Source organism: Rutilus rutilus (assembly GCF_951802725.1).
Source record: "Rutilus rutilus genome assembly, chromosome: 4".
NCBI lineage: Eukaryota > Metazoa > Chordata > Actinopteri > Cypriniformes > Leuciscidae > Rutilus > Rutilus rutilus.
Window position 1 is genome coordinate 6416027 of NC_140212.1, and position 19839 is coordinate 6435865.

Below are 19839 nucleotides of genomic sequence, written 5' to 3' on the forward strand. Positions count from 1 at the left end.
CAAAGTATAGTGTTCTGTTCCTCGTATCTAAAATATTTTCCTCATATTGTGATGGTTTAATCGAGCTTATAGGGTCATTAAAAACAAATATCCCCTCCGAACATCACTTTTGGCCATTGCTGTATATTTTTACATCAGCAACAGACTTCCTGGGGGAAAAACAGGTTACAATATAAAGTCACCTTTGCCCAAGAAATGTTGCACAAGGTTATTTTTCTCTACTTAGCGTCCTTACAATGTGCAGGAAATGAGATTGAGCGGATTGAATTAGGTGCTTAAACAAATCCCAGCACTGCCCAACATTTTGTGAATGTGCCTTTTTTCTAATGGATCGGGCACAGTGATAACATACTTGTTGAATTGTTCGGCAAAGATGAGGTTGGTGGACGTGCCGGTTAGGGTGATGAGACCGCCGATGGTGGCCGCGTACGTGATGCTCAGAGTCAGGCACTTGCAGATCATGTGGTCTCTATTGGTGGGGTACAGCGAATCCCTTCGGATTCTGGGTTTCTTTGGCACGGGAATGCTAATTGGAGCCTGTTTAGGAACAATTGCAATCATTTTAGAAATGTAATAACAGATTCTGCCGTTATTGTGAGCTAGGCGAAGGTCTCACCTCTGGCAGATATCCATTTGATTCATTAGAATAGCCAAAACCAGGCTTAAATGTTAGACCATGCGGCTCCTACAGTACGAAAAAACACATTTCAAAAATCTATTCTTAATCAATAACTTAATTTTAAGTTAACAAAAATAATGCTAGATATATGTACTTACTTTAAAATAATCCTAAATTAAGACTTTTTTGAGACAGTGTATATATACTTTGAATATAAAATCATTTTTGAGTGATTTAATACTTTAAACCTTGTTTCACATTGTAATTTAAAAAAAATGACAAATGTGATTTAGAAATAAAACATTTTAGAAAAATAGCTAAAATACATCAAATTTAATGACAGTGAATGGCATGTTCTATGTGACATATTCACATTCACATAAATTATAATTGTGAAATGAATACTGTATTTATTTACTTATTTAACAGTTTTTTTTCCTCAATAGGTTTAAATAACCCCACTAAATTCACCCTTTTATTTCCTATTTTCTTTTTACTTTCTGACAGACATATTTTTCCAAATTTGATGGTCATTTTAATGGGCGCTTGAGTAGCATTTTGGATAAAATGGCAGATTTAATCTTACCTCACTCAGCATACAGACTTCATGTTTTTCACTGCAATCAAAAAGAAAATACCAAGAATAAGCTTAAGTTTAATACAGGTGGAGTTTAATACAGTTTAGAGATATTGTCTTACTTGTCTTTGCGGTCCAGCAGCTGAAGGTGATTATTGCTTGATTTTTGGTTTTCCTCTTTTTCTGTTAAAGAACAGAAGAATTAAATAAAAAAAATATGACAAAAGTTATAAAAAACATAATACATGCATGACCACCATGCACGTATTCTCAGATTGCCTCTTTGACTCACCGCTCTCCTCGTCCTGGGTGTCTACGGTCGCCGAGTCATCGATGTTATCGGCGATTCCTGTGCAGATCAGTTGCTGTAGAACAGCTTCAGCGATCGGCATCACCATGGCCGTGGTGGACGTGTTGCTCAGCCACATGGAGAGAAAAACCGTGCAGCACATGAACCCCAACACCAACCTACAACACAAAGAGCGTAGAGAACATATGCAGGTCACAGAGTCAGTTTCTAACAGTAAGTGCATGTTAAAGGTGCTAAAATACATACATGCCAGGTTTGGCCCCTGCGATCATGACCATCCGGAGGGCGATGCGTTTATGCAGGTTCCACTTCTCGATGGATGCGGCCAGACATATGACCCCCATAAGCAACAGGGTGGTGTCCTTAAAATATTCAGAGGCCACCTGCGTATACACACACAAACACAGATTTAAAGAGGACCTATTATGCTTTTTTACATGTGTGTAATGTTGCTGTTTGAGCATGAAAAAGATCCCTCCAATGGCAGTTCTTCTCTATATCAGTGCACAGTTTCATCTGAACTCCCTGAAACGCCTCCATTGTAGTCTTGTTGACTTTTCTTCCGGAAACGAACACGTCACAATATTCCTCATTTAAATAATTCCCGCTCAAGGCATACGCAGAATAAAGGTGTGAGGACTGGTTGAGTGAGTTAGTAGTGTGTTGAAAGTGTTATGGTAAGGGGCGGGACATTTCCCCAAACACACTCAAAGTGGTTGACCAATCACAGCGGACTGGTCCAGCCGACCAATCAGAGCACATCGCGCCTTTTGTAAGGCTTAAGGCCACTTTATACTTCTGTGTCGAGTGTACGCCGTAGTGTACGTCGTAGGCTACGCATTCGTGAGCATTTATACTTCTGGGTTATGTCTGTGTTGCTCTGGAGTTACACCGCCGAAACGCTTGCTGGCGGGGGTGGGTTTCAATGTTCCACTGTGTTTAGATTCCTCTCGGCTGTTTTGAGGAACGTTGGAGGAAATCTCTCTCCACGAATTCAAAGTCTTTGTATTCTGCTGAAGACGAGTCATACAGATGGATGTATTTCCACACCTCTTCAACCAATCGCTCGGTCACTTGTTCTTCACTGAACTTTCACTGAACTTCTGAATTTAAAAATGGCGGGCGGTGCAGAAGAACACGCCGGAAATGCGTAGGATGCTACCAAGCCGACCAATCACAGATCTTGCGGCCCGCGTCGTGGATGGTGCGCATCAGGGTGCGGCGTATGGTACACACCTATGCGTATGCTACGCCGTACATACTGCGCGCACCCGACGCAGAAGTATAAATTGGCCTTTAACCTCTATAGTACGATGCATCGTTGTTGAAACTAACTAGCTGGTCAGGACTGTTTCCCAAAACCGATTGCTCCTGTCGTTTTTATATATACGTATATATATTTCTAAATGAGATAAAAGATATAGAATGTACTGAACGTTAGCTTGTTTATTGTGCCAAAAAAGCATGATCTATTTAAGCCCATATGTCATACTAACAAGAAACTATGATTCTAACCACAGTTCGAGACCTGCAGCTTCAATCACAGAAGAGAGTTGCTGCAATAATGCCAAACATGTGAAAAAGAAGGTGTTTTTTTAACATTATTGTAGTAGACCCCAAAAACTAAATCAAGACTTTGTAAAAGGGCATAACCAAACCTCTTTAATAATATTTTCTACAAGAATGAATACATTTTCAGTATGAAAGAAGATTCGGTGTGAATATTGTTTATGGTAACTGAGCTTTTACTGCCATCCCTTCTGACTTATTTTTGACCTATGCCCACCATATGCAGTTATAGCCTTTACTAGCAAAGCTGAATTTTCAGCATCATTACGCCAGTCTTCAGTGTCACATGATCCTTCAGAAATCATTCTAATCTGCTGATTTGCTGCTCAATAAACATTTCTTGAAAGTATTAAAAATATTAATTATGTGTAAACTTCTGAAGGGTAATAGTCCAACATCAGACAACCCAAAATCTCTGCAGTCAGCAGACTAGAGCAAAAAAGATTGCGTAAAAAAAGGGGAATATTAACAAACATGATTACAAGTATTTAAGATAACAGGTTGCTTTGTCAAGTTTGCCAATGGGATTTAGTCACATGATGCAGCATTTTGTTTTACATAATCTCTTGGCAGTTTATTGCGGACACGATAACAGGAACACAAACGAATGATCATCAACTCTGAGAGCCGTCAAACTCTTGTGCTTGATGAAACAAAAACACTATGACATTTTACACTCATAAAACATCACCTATAGAAGCCTTGTACCCTGCACTCTTAGAAGAAAAGATTCTATATAGAACCTTCAAGAGTTCTGTCAGGCGCTACATTTATAGAGCTATTTAAAGTGTTCCATCATGGGATCCTTTTTATGTATTTAGTTTTAATTACTTACTTTTGTTTTAATTGTTAATTTTAATTTTGCAGTACATTTTATGAATTAAACAGCTCAACTTTATCACCAGGAAAATTTGTATAAAGTATAAATATATATATAAAAAAAGTATAATGCAATTATTTAAGACATTTCATTTGTGGCATAAAGAGTTGAGTCAAGAACCCTAGAGATCTATATAGAACCCCATTGAGGAACCTTGTGAAGAATGTGACAGAGAGGCTCAAATGGTCATCAGAGATGTGAGTGATGGATATAACCAGGTCAGGCATTTCCCCAAGAAAATGGGTCGTATATTACATCAACTAGCTCTGCAAGTAATGCAAAGTCCTGCTATTTAAGTATGTTTAATATTTAACCTACAGTAATCCAACCTGAGCATGTTGCATAAAGCATCCTATACTGAACATGAGAGAGGGCCCAGAAAAACATCTTACCTCACTGGATTTTAGGACCCCAAACAGCGGGTACAGGAAGGCTGGCACCAGTGCAGCGGCTCCCAGCGGCACAGCTTCAGATACCCAATATATCGCTGTCACAATCAGGACATACGCACACGATGATTCCTGCAAAAGAGACCGAACAGGGATCAAATCATCATTAAGAACATGTAATGTGATCTAAACACTGATTTGCTTCTGGATGGAATTTTGCCAATGTCAATGTATTTGGTCTTGACGGACTAGAACTGCTACACTGATGCTTCTGCAGAGCAAGTATGTACTTGCTACTGCTAATAGATACACACACATGCTGCTGTCAGTATGTAAGATATACAGTATGTATATATCCCATAGCAGATTTAGGCAGGTGGAGCTGGGGGAGGTGGAGGGTTTCAGAGGAACTCTGGAGGACTAGCTTACAGCAAACACTGAACCAGACTATTTAATATAGCAAATATGAACTATAGCAAGATCTATTTGTGGAAATCAATAATATTTATGCAGTTGATAAGTGATAAAAAAAAATATTTCAATATGATAAAGAGCTGATTACATGCACATCTACATATATAAACAGGAGAGAGGATTTGCATGTACCAGCCGGCCCTAAAATGCAGGAATAAACCAGTTCTTAAACCAAATTATGACTTTAATTACAAGCAAAACAGCAGGAAAGCATGTGTGTAAGTATGCAAATCAGACCAAAAATCCAAATCCGGTTTTCTCTGCCAAATATTTTGACCTGGCTGCAAAGCATTTCACGTGGGTCCACCAAACAACAAATAATTAGCCAAATACAGAGTCTGTGTAAAGCCTGCATGCAGAGCTTAAGCTGACAGAGCACTTGTCAGGTGACTCATATTTCATAATTAATCAGATTTCAGAACACGCCTATGGCCAGCCGAGCAAACTTAATACACGCTCACACATTCCAGACACAATAAATACATTACGCTAATGAAAGGCATTGATATGTGACCATTTTGTGACGATCAGCCAATGATCATGTCTACTGGCTTTCTTTTTTTAGCAAGAAATCTTTACAGTTTATTTGTATGTGTTATCAGCAAGTTTATGTGCATCTGATTTGCCTACTTAATGTTGTTTCATTATATTTCATCTGTAACACTTCACAATTAGGTTCCATTTTTAACAATAAACATACTTCAAAATCACATCATTACCGCATGGCACAAGCTGATTGGCCCTGCTGATCCTGCAGCCAATGAGGATGCTTACCCAACAAATAAATAGTCTGGTTCAGAGTTTGCTGTAAGCTAGTCCTGCAGCGCGCTATCAGAGCTCCTCTGAAACCCTCCACCTCCCCCAGCTCCACCTGCCTAGATCTGCTAATGGGATTTATGTATAATTCTGCAACAGCAGCATATCTTACATGCTGACAGCAGCATGTGTGTGTATCTATTAGCAGTAGCAAGTCCATACTTGCTCTGCAGCAGCATCAGTGTAGCAGATCTAGTCCGTTAACATTTCCATATTCAATAACATGCTAAAACTATTCAGAGAGTTGTCATGATTGAACCAACGTTAACTAATGGGATCTTATTATGTTACCATTTCATCAATCTCAAAACATCCATCATCGGACAGTAAGTAATCTAAGTTTCACATTTTTGCAAGTATTAATTTAGCACGCGCACAATGGTTCATGGTTTATACCTTATGGGACTCGGACCAGCAAACTTCTGGTTTCCATTAGCCACTAAACATCACACCATCACATTTTTTGGCCTTTCTATTGTCCCTCAGCATTTCTGCCAAAGCCGATTATCACTCAGCGTGTGCCTTTGTTCATAAACTCCCAACTTTCTGCTTTCTGATTAGCTCCCGACACTGCATAAGAACTTCCAGTTATGTGCCACACTAGCAGATTAAGCGTACATTGGCACATTGTTTTTGTTCTGCTCTAATCTCGTCATTGCTCAAGAAATCAGTCCATTCAGACTGAATTGATTTCTGGTAAAAGGTCTAATGGGGCACTGATGTGTCAGGCACTTACAGATGATAAAAAATAAATGAAACTGATAATTTCCTCTTATTAACATGAATAGTGTGTACACAGGACTACACATAAAGTCCATCTTTTCAACTTTTGTTGTTTTGTGGCAGAACGCATTACATTTATAACACAATTGCTTTGTGTGAATAATTGCTTTCAGTCAGCGGGTGAGATGGGATTAGTGAACTATTGTGACCTGATCAAGCCGTTATTTCTGACTCTTGATGAAAAGTGCTATCAGACACAGATAAGCACACAAAACCTGTGTGAGTGATCTAATCTTAAAAAATGTTTTGTAAAAAAGCTGTCAAGGCAACAGATAATGATAGGCTATTTCCTGATCTATGCTCTGTTTCCCTGTTTGTCTATATTGACTTTGTCTAATTAGAATCGGCTACTTCAACATCAAGATTTTAGGTTAGCCTACATCTAATTACATCTAGCCTATGTATAAACCAAAGTGTATTTCTTAGATCCTGTCACCATTTTTAACCATTTTTTTTTTTGCCTTACTAGTTTATTTTAAATGGCCATGAATTGTGATAAATGATTTTAAGCATAGGCCTATACATTTTAATATGACGTCACAAACCGAACCTATAATTACACACACACACAAAATATTGAAAAAATCTGGTAACGCATAAATGTAACGTGTAAAAAATGCCTGAAATCTAAAAGTTGTAAAATTATAAATCTGAAAGTGGTTTACGCTCTTAATCTCTAAAACCATTTTGCAAAAGGATGACAATACAAATGCAGGACGTGAAATGCGCTAAAACGATTGCAAACAAATAGTAAGCTAATATTTGTAGGATTCAATATGGCAGGTCATGAGAGATTAGCACAAATGCATCTCTCTGCAGGCTTTGCTGATTTTGGACTGAATCAAAGATTCCACATGCTACATAAACAAACAACATCTGTAAAAACGGCCGATGTTTCAAACAAACAATTGCCAAAAGAACAGCACACGACTTGAACCATCACGGCACGGAACGTCTGATTGCGCACCTGGAAAACTACCAACCAGGTGAGAGGTCGCCGCGCCACCTCGAGAAACCCTAAGGACCGCACATGAGACCATAATCTATGATCATGATTAATGCATTATATGGTTTAGACTGTCTGTCTGCCTTTAAAACAGAATTCTTTTATAGTCTGACAAATTTTCCATGCGTCTGCAATTATATGAAAAGGGTTCTGCGGAATAAAGTTATCTAAATCAACTTAATATCGCGTAAAAGCTTTAATGCTTAAACAAAATTCAAAATTTAGTGCAAATACCCAACGCGCATTAGCGCGTAAAAGCGCTCGGACACCGCGCACTGATCACGAGCTCATGTGATTGTAGAACTGGATGAAGATCTACTTACACTGCACGGATGGATGAGAGGCAGAGGTAGCAGGGATAAAGGAATCATGACCACGAGAATGAGTTTCCGAGCCGTCCATATTTTTTTGATTAAGTCCATTCTGGCGCCTTCCAGCCTCATGGGAGAACGCTTTGCTCAATTCAGCTCGCAGAAGTTCAGAGATCTTCAAGAAACACTTCACCAGTCACTTTACTCCTCTTTCAGTTTTCACATAAATTACAAATGTAATTGTGAAGTAGCTGTTGTCCGCGCAAATTGCTGTTCCCCTTTTTTCTTGCGTTTTACGCGCTGCGTGCCTTAGAAAAGTTGGTCTAGTTGCATGGATTGTGCGCTTTGGTTCCTGTTTGAATATGCCTGGTCATGTTGTCCTTCTAATCCATCTAAGAGTGATGTGCAGACCCTCTTATACAGCGTTCAGGGTGTATTGATGAAAAGCACATCGACAGCCTATTTTGTGTCTCCACCTGTAAATGCGTCTATCTGTGATTCGCCATATGCTTCCTTATTTTTAACACAGCAAAATGCGAACAAGTATCATGAACTGTCCTCTTACTAAACTTATTCTCTGTGTGCGTAATAAAAACCTTTCCAATGATAAATACGAAATGTATGACTGCACGGTAAAGCTAATTTTTCTTTAATCTAACCATATCTCCTCCCAGTTTGAAGCTGGACCAATCAGAGTTAAATGAGTGGAGTTTATGAATGGATGTGGGGTCGTGGGGTTGCGAAGCTCTGGGCCAAATTGAACCGTTTACATGCAACACCGTCAGTTTCTTAGAATAAACCCAACAGGGATCAGAGAACATGGTGTTAAGACTGTCAGAAAATAAAGACCACTGGACAGCAGAAGCACAAAAGCTCGTGACAGCAGCCAGTGTTCACAGATTCAACCCATAGCCTGTATTTCATGATTAGTAGCGCACAGTTCATGTATGCAGGATAATGCACAGACTCCTAGTCAATACACATTATTTATTCTGACCGTTTCCCACATTTTAGCATAATAATACAGTCAACAAATCTTCGTGATGTGCATCATGAGAGGCTTTTTAAAGTTGTTGGACACTTAATGTCTGCCTTCTTTATAAGCTCCAACTCATCCATTAACAACGAAATAATTAAAAATAAAAGAAACACATTTAGTAAAGGCACAATTTAGGAAAATGCCTTTCGATCAAAATATTTAAAACATGTGATACAAATTCTTTAAGTCTAGTGTGTCCAATTTTAACTCGAATAAAATTATAGTATTTATAATTAATTAATATTATTTAGTATATTAATATTTAATTAGTAGGCCTATACATATATACATTATAATTTTATTATAAAATGTATTTACATTAATTTCTTTATATATTATATATATTAATCATTCATTTCAACTATACAATATAATAAAAATTACACAATTATAATTAATATAATAATTTATTAATAACCTTTAATGTTCGTTTATTACAAATAAATATAATTTATAAAATGTATATTACCTTTATTGTTCGGAATTTATACTGTTATATACAGTACATAATAATTATACAAATGCCTACCATTGTTTCTGCCCGTTTTTGTATGAAAAAAGCACTAAAACAGAATCTTCAATCAGTCCAATACATTTTAAAATGACCATTATGTGCATGACATGCCACCTAGTGGACAACTGTGAAGTGTTGTTACAAAGACAATATCTGCAACGTAATTCAGCCCAACAACAAATACAAATCTGCTGCTTTTCTGTTGCGTAATGCAGTCTAAGTCTTTGTAATTTCTTTCTGAACACGAAAACTTAATCTGAGAAAATGCTGTGCTAAACCAAAGCTTTGTTTGATAAAACCGAATGAGCCGGGCAGGAGGGCAGAGCTGTTTGTGTGCTTTTGTTTGATTAGCCTAACTTTTTATTCTCTTATTTTATTCAGGGTTCTTGAGTGTAATCACGTTACAGGTTCTGCGTTTATCTACACTTAAATCAACGTCTGCTCTCCATACAGTCAGTGGGGAGGAAACGCATGAACAGAGCGTTGTATAACCTAATCAATGTTGCCTAAGTTACATGTAAACCTATTTAGGGTTTTAGCAGGGGATGAATGTCAGTAACGCTTAAATCTTCAAACACTGTGAACAAGCAGTCAGGAGAAGCGCTGCTCCTGCATGAGGCTGTGAAAAGACCATGTTCTTCAAGACACAATGCTGAAGATTAAGTGCTGTCCTCCTCTTGGACAGAGTTATAAGGGCTTGATGGGGTGAGAGGAGCCATTAAGATCAGGTTTATATGATGTGGGCGAGGATCAGAAAGCATTATAGAGGCTTAAAAGACCGGCAGAGGTGTTTGATTAATCAAGGGACTCGTTGAACAATCTGTTATTCATGCTGAAGAAGTCTAACGTTGAGAGCAAAAAACTCACAAAGAGTGTGGGATATTAAGACACGAGTTGAGAGTCTGATTGTTTCTCTCTCTGGGAAAACACACACAGTACAGAAGGGTCACAGCTAGAGAAAGAGGAGTCTGTCACCAACATCACGGCCACTGTCAGCTCTGAAGGGGATATTAGTACAGCTGTGAGTGAGTGACATGCTGCACTAACAGTGTTTATAACCTTTACAATAAAATGGACAACAGCAAGAAGGAATGAATGAATAAGGTAAGACAAAGTAGACGCTTTTTGACAGACTCAATATACCAGATTAACTGAATTCACTTGAAATGACTTACACACTCTTCTGCATTACAGACAGGTGAGCAGCAGAGAACATTGTCATGTGTAAGGTGGATTCAGAGGTCGAAAGGTTTGCGCGTTAACTAGTATATCTTTGGTTAGAAACTGAGAGATATACTGATAGCCTATATATACACTGTAAAATAAATACGTTATGACAACATAAGGTTTTACATTGCTTTAAAGCTACACTGTGTAGGATTTTCTCCCATCTAGCGGTGAAATTGTATATGACTACCAACTGAATATTACTTTCTAGCTCCTCCCATTCCGAGGGCGTTTTAACTCCTACGGTGACCGTATTATTTCAAATCTACCGGCAGTCGCGAGTAATCTCCCCCTCGCATTCGTCACGGCGCCAGTGAGTGTAAAAACGCGAAAGGCGAAGCTTACATTTCCAGGTATGTCCCTCTTTGGCACATGTATTTTCAAGATGGAGGCACAACATGGCTGCCGCCATTCGAGCGACTCGCTCGTATGTATTCTGAATGGCAGATTCTACGCTTACGAGAATACTTAGAAGTAATTACACATTAATGAGCACATATCATTTTGAAAGAACAAAGTGTTTTTTTGCAAAGAATCAACTTAAAAAATTACACAGTGTAGCTTTAAGCAATTTTCAACTTTTTTTATAAGTATAGAAGATTCAGCTAATTTTTAAGTAAGTTTAATGTAATTTAAGTTGAAATGACTTAAACATCCAAGCTGATTATACTTAATTTAATTTAAACTTTTTTTTTACAGTATACTGTATATGCAATAAATTGCTCAAAAGTAATAAATGTATAATGCTACAAAATATTTCTATTTCAAATCAAAACTGTTGCACGGTTTCCACAAAAAAAAATTAAGCAGCACGTTGATGATAATGCGAAATGTTTCTTGAGCAGAAAATCAGCAGATTAGACTGATTTCTGAAGGATCACGTGACACTGATGACTGGAGTAATGATGCTGAAAATTCAGCTTTGATCACAGGAATAAATTACATTTTAAAATATATTACAATAGAAAACAGTTCATTTAAATTGTAATAATATTTCACAATATTGCTGTTTTTACTGTATTTTTGATCAAATAAATGCAGCCTTGGACATCAAGAGACTTCTTTCAAAAACATTAGAAAAATCTTATCGACCCCAAACCTTTGAACAGAAGTGTATATATTATATATATATATATAAATTGGACATTGGTGTTAAAAGCACCATCAGATGTGCAGCTCCTTCAAAACATGCCATGTTTTAAATTAATTTCTATTACTTTATACTAGTATTATAAAAATGTGGAAAACATTTGTGTTTTTAAAAAATATGATATAATTGGAATTTTAGTTTGGAGGATTCAATTCAGTTCACTGAACTAAAACAAACTAGTAAATATGCCACCACTTTAAAGCCATTGTCTTGTAATCACGTGAGAGAGAGAGAGAGAGAGAGAGAGAGAGCGAGAGAGAGCGATGCATACGGTATGTACATGAGGATGTGTGAGCACATAAACGACTGCAGCTCTGCCGTGTGTTGCATTACGCAAGCGGATCATAATCAGCAGCCGAGCGCAGTGACAAGCGGCTTACGGAGGAGAAACACACAGCTGCACTGCATGGAGTCAGCGTAACTCCCTCCCTCCCTCTCTCTCTCTCTCTGTGCCTGATCCTCTGGAGGAGCGAGCAGCCTCTGCTGTCGGAAGCGCAGGAGAGCCTCTGGAGTCACCAAGGACCGGCGGATATGACCGACTGACATTCACACTCTCTCTCTCATTTTTAACCCCAGACTTCAATGGCTTTGAAAGAAAGCCTCCTCACCTGGGGTTTCCTGCTGTGGTCTATGACGTGGAGCTTGGCTCGGACTTTTACGCCACATGAAGGGTCTTCGGCCAGTCCCGTTTTTCACCAAACCACTCCACCTGCCACTGAGACGGAGATGAACAGCACTGAGGCTCCCACCAACAATTACACAGGTGCGTACAACAACAGTGTTCTTTCATAGTGATCGTATAAGCGTATAGAGCAGTTTTGTGCAAAAAAGTTGCATGTGTTTATTTTCGATATGAACTTTTTCATTAACAGCATACTCACCGTGCAGCATTTCCAGTACACATCTGCGTAAAACCTGCACAAACACACAAATATATAATGCATATAATACACTTGGGTTTTAAAAAGCAAAATCATCTTAAGGGTTTACATGCAAACAGAGCTTTCATAATGGCTCGGATGAAATGCTCGAGGATCAACGGAGCAAATCACATCAGCCTGAGCTGTATATAACTCCGATTTTTAATATGATTGGAGAACATATAAAGTATGTTGGCAAGCTCCTCCAGGCATGCATACTTTGCAAATAGTTTATTGATGTCTTCTGACCTAAAGTCAATATGTGTGACGGATTTGTGGGGCTATGAGCTGGAGAGAAAAAGGACATTATCAAGCTGTAATGTGTAATATATAAGTTTGATTGCAGAGGGTGATTCTTTCATTTATCTGTGGAGGAAAAGACACCAACATACCTGAACCATCCAGAGGTGGTCAGTTACCTTGAGGTTTATTCCACAGGTGAAACAAAGGACGCTTTTTGCCACGTGGCATTGGCGAGCTGTGGGACAGTCCTTGGCAGTTTGTCAGTTCCGTTACAGGGTTGCCAGCTTTGAAAGTGAAATGGAGGGGGTTTATCACCACCGTGGCCATGACAGAATTTGCCCTGCTTTCAGCTTTCAGTGCACCGCGAACCTGAAGGAGTCTTGAGTAGATCTCGCTTGGAAAAGAACATGCACGGGGTCATATTTCATCCTATAGAAATGATTTTCTGCATGCAGAAAAAAAGAGATATAGGTTAAGGCAAAGGCTATTTTAAGGACATTAAGATTTTTGCATTGTGGCATTATTTCTAAGACAATTTAGCACATTTCTTTAGCACACAGAAATCTTATTCTCATTACACTGAAAAAAAATGATTCGTTGAATTTAATAAAAAAATTTATCATAAGTGGTTGCACACAATTGATTTTAGCTACATTTAAACAAATGCATTAAGTTGAACTTAATTTTAGTTCAACAATGCATTTGTTTAAATGTAGCTAAAATCAATTGTATTAAATTCAACGAATCATTTTTTTCAGTGTACTGTAAAGTGAAAAAATAATGTTTTTTGTCGTTTTTTGTCATGGTAGTGTGTGTTCACATGTTTTTTGTAAATAGTATTACAGTAGTATTTTATGTATTGTAATGTTCTGTATTCTAGTAAAAATACTTCATTAGTATTACGATAATGAGAAATTAAATTGTCATATGACAATAACAATCTTAATGGTCCTCAAATGGTCCTTTTTTTTTAAAGTATTTTCAACTAACACATTTCCCCAACAATTCCTTATTAACATAATGCAAAAATAACCTTATTCTCACTTGAAAACATAATTATGAGAAAAAATAATTGCAATGATAATAATGCAAATAACGTAACGCATCATGCATTTCCTTTATGAATATATAAAAAGGAAACCAGTAAAGTTGTTGCATTCACTCTGTCACCTGTGCAACACAAACACAGAGGCTTCCACGTCACCTCTTTAAAGGGATTACTTAATGTGTTAAAGAGAGAAAGCCAGTTCACACAGAAATAGCATGCCGTGAGGGCAGCGGAGTTAGAATTGCACGTTAAAAATGCACAGCGGGAAAAGTTGTTCCACACTGTTCTTGAAGTCACATGATCGTGTATTCACAAACTGATCCACTCAAACTATATCCCACTGGAGAATGTCTGTGCCGTTTCAGGAGCGTGTGGTCAGCTTTCCACTTCCCTTCGGCTGCAGGGACTTGTGGGTCATCCATTTTTAATGCACGGCCCTATGCTTTATTTAATCATGTTCTATTCTAAGAGAACCTCTCTGGTGAGTACGGGATTGAGAGTGAGACGGGAGGGAGGGGAGAAAAAAAAAAAAGTGACAGTTGAGTTATTTATTTATTTTGCCATGGAGTCGGATTGCTTAATGCTAGCAATGGGCTCTGGCGTGAGCAGCATTGCCATGCCAGCTAAGCCGGGCTTAATGAGACCAGCACAGGACTCTGTGGAGTCGAACTGGTGTGAACAATAAACACCATCAAGTGTACCCTGCCAGCTTAATCACACTGACTCCAGCACAGTCAATATGAGCTCAATTTTACTGTATATTGACAATGGAGATGGACAGTGCTCTGATGAAGACTCGGTAGGAGAAGACAGGACACGCTGAATCTTCTGTGGGAATGCAGAGAGACTGGAGGAGAGGTGGATTATGGGATAGAGTGAGGGCATGGGTAGCCTACTGATAGAGAGAGAGAAGAAAAAATGCTTTCATCTTTACACTTGAGGATAATTAAGTACTGTTAACTAAGTCCCAGGGAAAATTTTTTGCACACATACACTCACAGACAGACTTAAAGCAGTCAGTTTGATGGAAAACATGAGCGTTGATATTGTGATTATTGATATTTATTATTTATACTTATTTATTGAATTAAAAAAATTATATTTATTATTTGTAGGATAAACTATGAATATATAAATAACCTTCTGATTTATTCTGTAATTATAACAAAGCCACTTGTTTTCTAACTTTTTTATTAACAGAAATTGTTATATTAAATTAATTAACCATGATTCAGTTTGTGAACTGTATGTACTTTATGTAAAAAAAAACAAGATATTGATTTTTAATTGTTATAGATTTTATAGTAATTGATATTTTGTTTTTTTTAGCATTTGAATTTAGATTAGATTTGCATTTGAATATATTGATGACATATTTTTTTTAATTAAATACTTTTATGTCATCCTGCGGCCCCCTTGGTAATTTGCTGAGGGCCCCTGGTTGAGATCCACTACACTTGCTAGGTGTCTTTTCTTCTTTCATCATTCACCTGATGAAAATCTTAAAGCCCAATCATAAAAAAGTTAGCAACAAGTTACATTCTGTTCTATTCTATTTGATTTAGTCCAAGCATGAAAAATTATAGCAACATGTTGCATTCTTTTCTATTCTGTGTTTGATTTAGTCCAATCACGAAAAAAGTCATAGCAACAAGTTCTATTCTTTTCTGTTTGATTTAGCCCAATCGTGAAAAAGTGACAGCAACAAGTTGCATTTTATTCTACTCTATTCTGTGCTTGACTTGATTTATTCCAATCGTGTAAAAGTGGTAGCAATAAGTTGCATTCTATTCTATTCTATTTGACGTAATCCAAGCATGAAAAATTATGGATACAAGTTGCTTTCGATTCTGTTTCATTTAGTCCAATCATGAAAAAGTGACAGCAACAAGTTGCATTCTATTTTATTCTATTCTGTGCTTGATTTTTTTCCAAACGTGAAAAAGTGATATTCTATTCTGTGCTTGATTTAGTCCAATCATGCAAAACTGAAACCAACAAATTGCATTCTATTCTATTCTATTCTATTCTATTCTATTCTATTCTATTCTATTCTATTCTATTCTATTCTATTCTATTTAGTCCAATTATGAAAAAGCGAAACCAATAAGTTGCATTCTATTCTATTCTATTTAGTACAATCATGATAGAAACAAGTTGCATTCTATTCTATTCTGTTCTATTCTATTCTATTCTATTCTATTCTATTCTATTCTATTCTGTGTTTGATTTAAGTGTATCTTGAAGTCTTAGCACGTTTAAAAGTGAGTTCTAACCATCTGTTTGCTTGTTTTTTTCCAGACCTGAGCTGCGCATCGCTGCTGCCCCCTCGGCGAGGTTCTTTCTATGTAGAGAAGGGCACCGGGATGTCTGTGGGGACGGTGCTGGCGTTCTGGTGCCTCGAGGGGTACCAGCTGGTGGGCAGCGAGAAAATCACCTGTGTCCTGCGTAGCAACACCGCTCAGTGGAGCAACTACCCGCCGGACTGCGAGGGTCTGTGTTCACTGCCATCATTTCTGTTTTAAAGAGATAAAAAGAGTTAAGAAATACACTCCTGCTAATTCAATCCCAGATTTTCAATGTGGAATATTGTGTAAATGTGGTAGCCATTCCCAAACCAGAGGACCGCGGGCTGAGAGTGGCCGTGCTGGCATCGATAGTGAGCAGCATCGTCATCTTTGCCATGTCCGTGTCCTTCATTATCTGCTGTCTGCAGGAGCGCATGAGCAAAGAGAGGGCAGAACGGACAGATGGACGGGGCAGGTATGACCATTCATACACACTGGGGAAGAAGAGACAACGCAACCTAAAATAGAATGCTAATGGTTTTTCTTGCTAATGATTTTTTTCTAGGATGAGAGACAAGCGCAAATCATCCTGGAGGAGTGAGTGCTGGCTGGAAAGAGATGAAGGAGACTGGGAAGCTTTTCCTCCACCTAAAATTTACAATCTTTCCCAGCAACTTGACCCCCGTCTGACCCCTGAGACCCCGGTCTATATGGGGGGACTGGCTGGTTATGATAACCGCGGGTATCAGAGGTGAGAAACGGTGAATTGTTTAAGTAGCTTGATTGTGTTTTTATGTGTTTCTATGTGAGATTAGTAGAATAAATCACCCAAAAATGAAAATTCTGCCATCATTTAGGAAGAAAAAAGTTACATGAGTTTGGAACAACAATAAATTATGACTGAATTTTCATTTTTGGGTGGTGTAACTTGCTGTAAGATTCTTTAATGTTTTCATAAGAAGTCTCTTACGCTCACCAAGCTGCATTTATTTGCATTTGCATTTATTAAAAATAGCTGTTTTCTATTTAAATATATTTTAAAATGTAATTTATTCCTGTGATCAAAGCTGAATTTTCAGCATAATTACTTCAGTCTTCAGTGTCACATGATCTTTCAGAAATCATTCTAATATTCTGATTTGCTGCTCAAGAAACAATTATTATTATTATCAATGTTAAAAACAGTTTAATATTTTAGTTGAAACGTGATGCATTTTTTTTTTAAGTTCCTTTGCTGAATAGAAAGTTCAAACGTTTTTTGTTACATTATAAACATTTGATCAATTTAATGCGTTCTTGCTGAATAAAAGTTGCATTCTATTCTGAGTTTGATTTAGTCCGATCATGAAAAAGTGGCAGCAACAAGTTCTATTCTATTCTATTCTATTCTATTCTATTCTATTCTATTCTATTCTATTCTATTCTATTCGATATAGTCCAATCATGAAAAAGCTAAACCAACAAGTTCTATTCTATTCTATTCTATTCTATTTGATATAGTCCAATCATGAAAAAGCTAAACCAACAAGTTCTATTCTATTCTATTCTATTCTATTCTATTTGATATAGTCCAATCATGAAAAAGCTAAACCAACAAGTTCTATTCTATTCTATTCTATTCTATTCTATTCTATTCTATTCTATTCTATTTTATTCTATTCTATTCTATTTGATATAGTCCAATCATGAAAAAGCTAAACCAACAAGTTCTATTCTATTCTATTCTATTCTATTCTATTCTATTCTATTCTATTCTATTCTATTCTATTTGATATAGTCCAGTCATGAAAAAGCTAAACCAACAAGTTCTATTCTATTCTATTCTATTCTATTCTATTCTATTCTATTATATTCTATTCTATTTGATATAGTCCAATCATGAAAAAGCTAATCCAACAAGTTCTATTCTATTCTATTCTATTCTATTTGATATAGTCCAGTCATGAAAAAGCTAAACCAACAAGTTCTATTCTATTCTATTCTATTCTATTCTATTCTATTCTATTCTATTCTATTCTATTCTATTCTATTTGATATAGTCCAATCATGAAAAAGCTAATCCAACAAGTTCTATTCTATTCTATTCTATTCTATTCTATTCTATTCTATTCTATTCTATTTGATATAGTCCAATCATGAAAAAGCTAATCCAACAAGTTCTATTCTATTCTATTCTATTCTATTCTATTCTATTTGATATAGTCCAATCATGAAAAAGCTAAACCAACAAGTTCTATTCTATTCTATTCTATTCTATTCTATTCTATTCTATTCTATTCTATTCTATTTGATATAGTCCAATCATGAAAAAGCTAAACCAACAAGTTCTATTCTATTCTATTCTATTCTATTCTATTCTATTCTATTCTATTCTATTCTATTCTATTCTATTTGATTTAATCCAATCACGAAAAAACCTTTCTGACCCCAAACTGTGTTTGTTTTGCAGGAGTCAGGAAAACCTCATGAAAGCTCCTCTTCCTGGGCTTTACCGCACAGAAAGTCAGATGTATCCTCATGTGGTCCTGCAGAGGGTGCCCACGCCCACTGTCCCGACTGCACCCAGCGCGCCCATCTACCTCCGCCTCTCCACCCCTCCGCCCACAGAAAGCCAGAGCGAACAGCCCGCTCTGCCGCCGTACCCCAGTGCCACTCCACAGCGCCTGTGGCCATAGCAGCACATTTCTGAGTATTCACAACTTTTACAACTGTCACCATGGCCACGGATTACGGCCTCTACATGCAAACGCCTCCTGTAGGGTGACTGGGGTTCAGAAAAGCAAGAGAAAATGATGGACTCAAGCTAGAGCCACAGCACTAGATCTCTAGACGTTGGACCATGTGTGGGTCTCTGCGTAGTAGTTACATTTAGTATGTTGCATATGTAAGAACATTTCTGAACGACTATAAGCTGGCCCTTTGTGTAATTTCTTGGACAGGAATGTTCCATACTGGTACTGTGATCCGCTCCAGGTTTTATTTTCAGCTAGTTCTTTTTCTTTTTGTGTCAAAGGTTCAGACTATTTGCACTCACTAACTAAAATGTAAATATCCAGCCGTGTCAGGTCACATTAGAACATCATTTTAATATTTTTATGTTTATTATGGAGGTATAAGAGAGTTGCATTGATGTCCTGATTACGGACAGACATTGGGATCTCATAAACCTATGATACTTAAAACTTGATTTTGTTTAAATAAAAAACAATTAATAATAAAAAGATTCAAAATATTATCTATGTCTTGTCTTTTTTTATTGCCTACAATGTCTCACCACAGAGTCATATACTGGGTGATTTTTTTGGTAACACTTTATTTTACAGTGTCCTTGTTACATGTTATATGGATTCAACTTTTGCATAGTTAAAATGGAGTATTGAGAATAGAATTTTTAAACATGTCAAGATTTTAATACATGAAGGTTTATTACATACTTTAAATAATAAAAAGCAATCTACTTTTCAGTGCAACAAGATCCATGGAAAATCCCAATCATTCAGTCACTGCTGAATTTACTGTTACTCATCCTATTTTCCTTCAGTGTTGCTTCCTATATAACCAAACCTGCAATAGATAGGAGGACATGCCAAAGCTGGAAAAGATGAGCTAAATAATTTGACAGTCGGCTAATTGGAAAGCTTCAGCACGAGTAGGCCAGTTTGACTGGACCCAGAAA

The 19839-nt window shown here is 37.2% G+C and overlaps 2 protein-coding genes across 3 annotated transcripts in view; one reads left to right on the forward strand and one right to left on the reverse strand.

Moving 5' to 3' along the window:
- Window positions 1-12380, reverse strand: part of slc13a4 (solute carrier family 13 member 4) — an 18937-nt gene extending 6557 nt beyond the window's left edge. The window contains exons 1-8 of one of the 2 annotated variants that reach the window (XM_084406741.1): window positions 12273-12380; window positions 4348-4476; window positions 1753-1889; window positions 1489-1664; window positions 1319-1379; window positions 1206-1236; window positions 617-685; window positions 353-537 (exon numbers count right to left, since the gene is read on the reverse strand). In XM_084406741.1, coding sequence (XP_084262867.1) covers window positions 353-537; window positions 617-685; window positions 1206-1236; window positions 1319-1379; window positions 1489-1664; window positions 1753-1850 — 620 coding nt within the window. In that variant the 5' untranslated portion in view covers window positions 1851-1889; window positions 4348-4476; window positions 12273-12380. Of the gene's footprint in view, window positions 1-352; window positions 538-616; window positions 686-1205; window positions 1237-1318; window positions 1380-1488; window positions 1665-1752; window positions 1890-4347; window positions 4477-7746; window positions 8359-12272 lie in introns of those variants that run through there. The other variant, XM_084406740.1, reaches the window with a different exon arrangement.
- On the forward strand, window positions 9867-19504 carry LOC311289000 (uncharacterized protein). The gene is made up of 6 exons (XM_084406743.1): window positions 9867-10391; window positions 12241-12427; window positions 16177-16368; window positions 16482-16638; window positions 16729-16914; window positions 18613-19504. The coding sequence occupies exons 1-6, from the start codon at window positions 10383-10385 to the stop codon at window positions 18836-18838; spliced, it is 957 nt and encodes a 318-aa protein (XP_084262869.1). The 5' UTR covers window positions 9867-10382; the 3' UTR covers window positions 18839-19504.
- The last annotated feature ends 335 nt before the right edge of the window (window positions 19505-19839 follow it).

Excerpts from the sequence above, each read along its gene's own strand:
- LOC311289000 (XM_084406743.1), top strand. Across the intron at positions 16,369-16,481 it reads CTACCCGCCGGACTGCGAGG|CCATTCCCAAACCAGAGGAC; the intron begins GTCTGTGTTCAC and ends TAAATGTGGTAG. Across the intron at positions 16,639-16,728 it reads CGGACAGATGGACGGGGCAG|GATGAGAGACAAGCGCAAAT; the intron begins GTATGACCATTC and ends ATTTTTTTCTAG.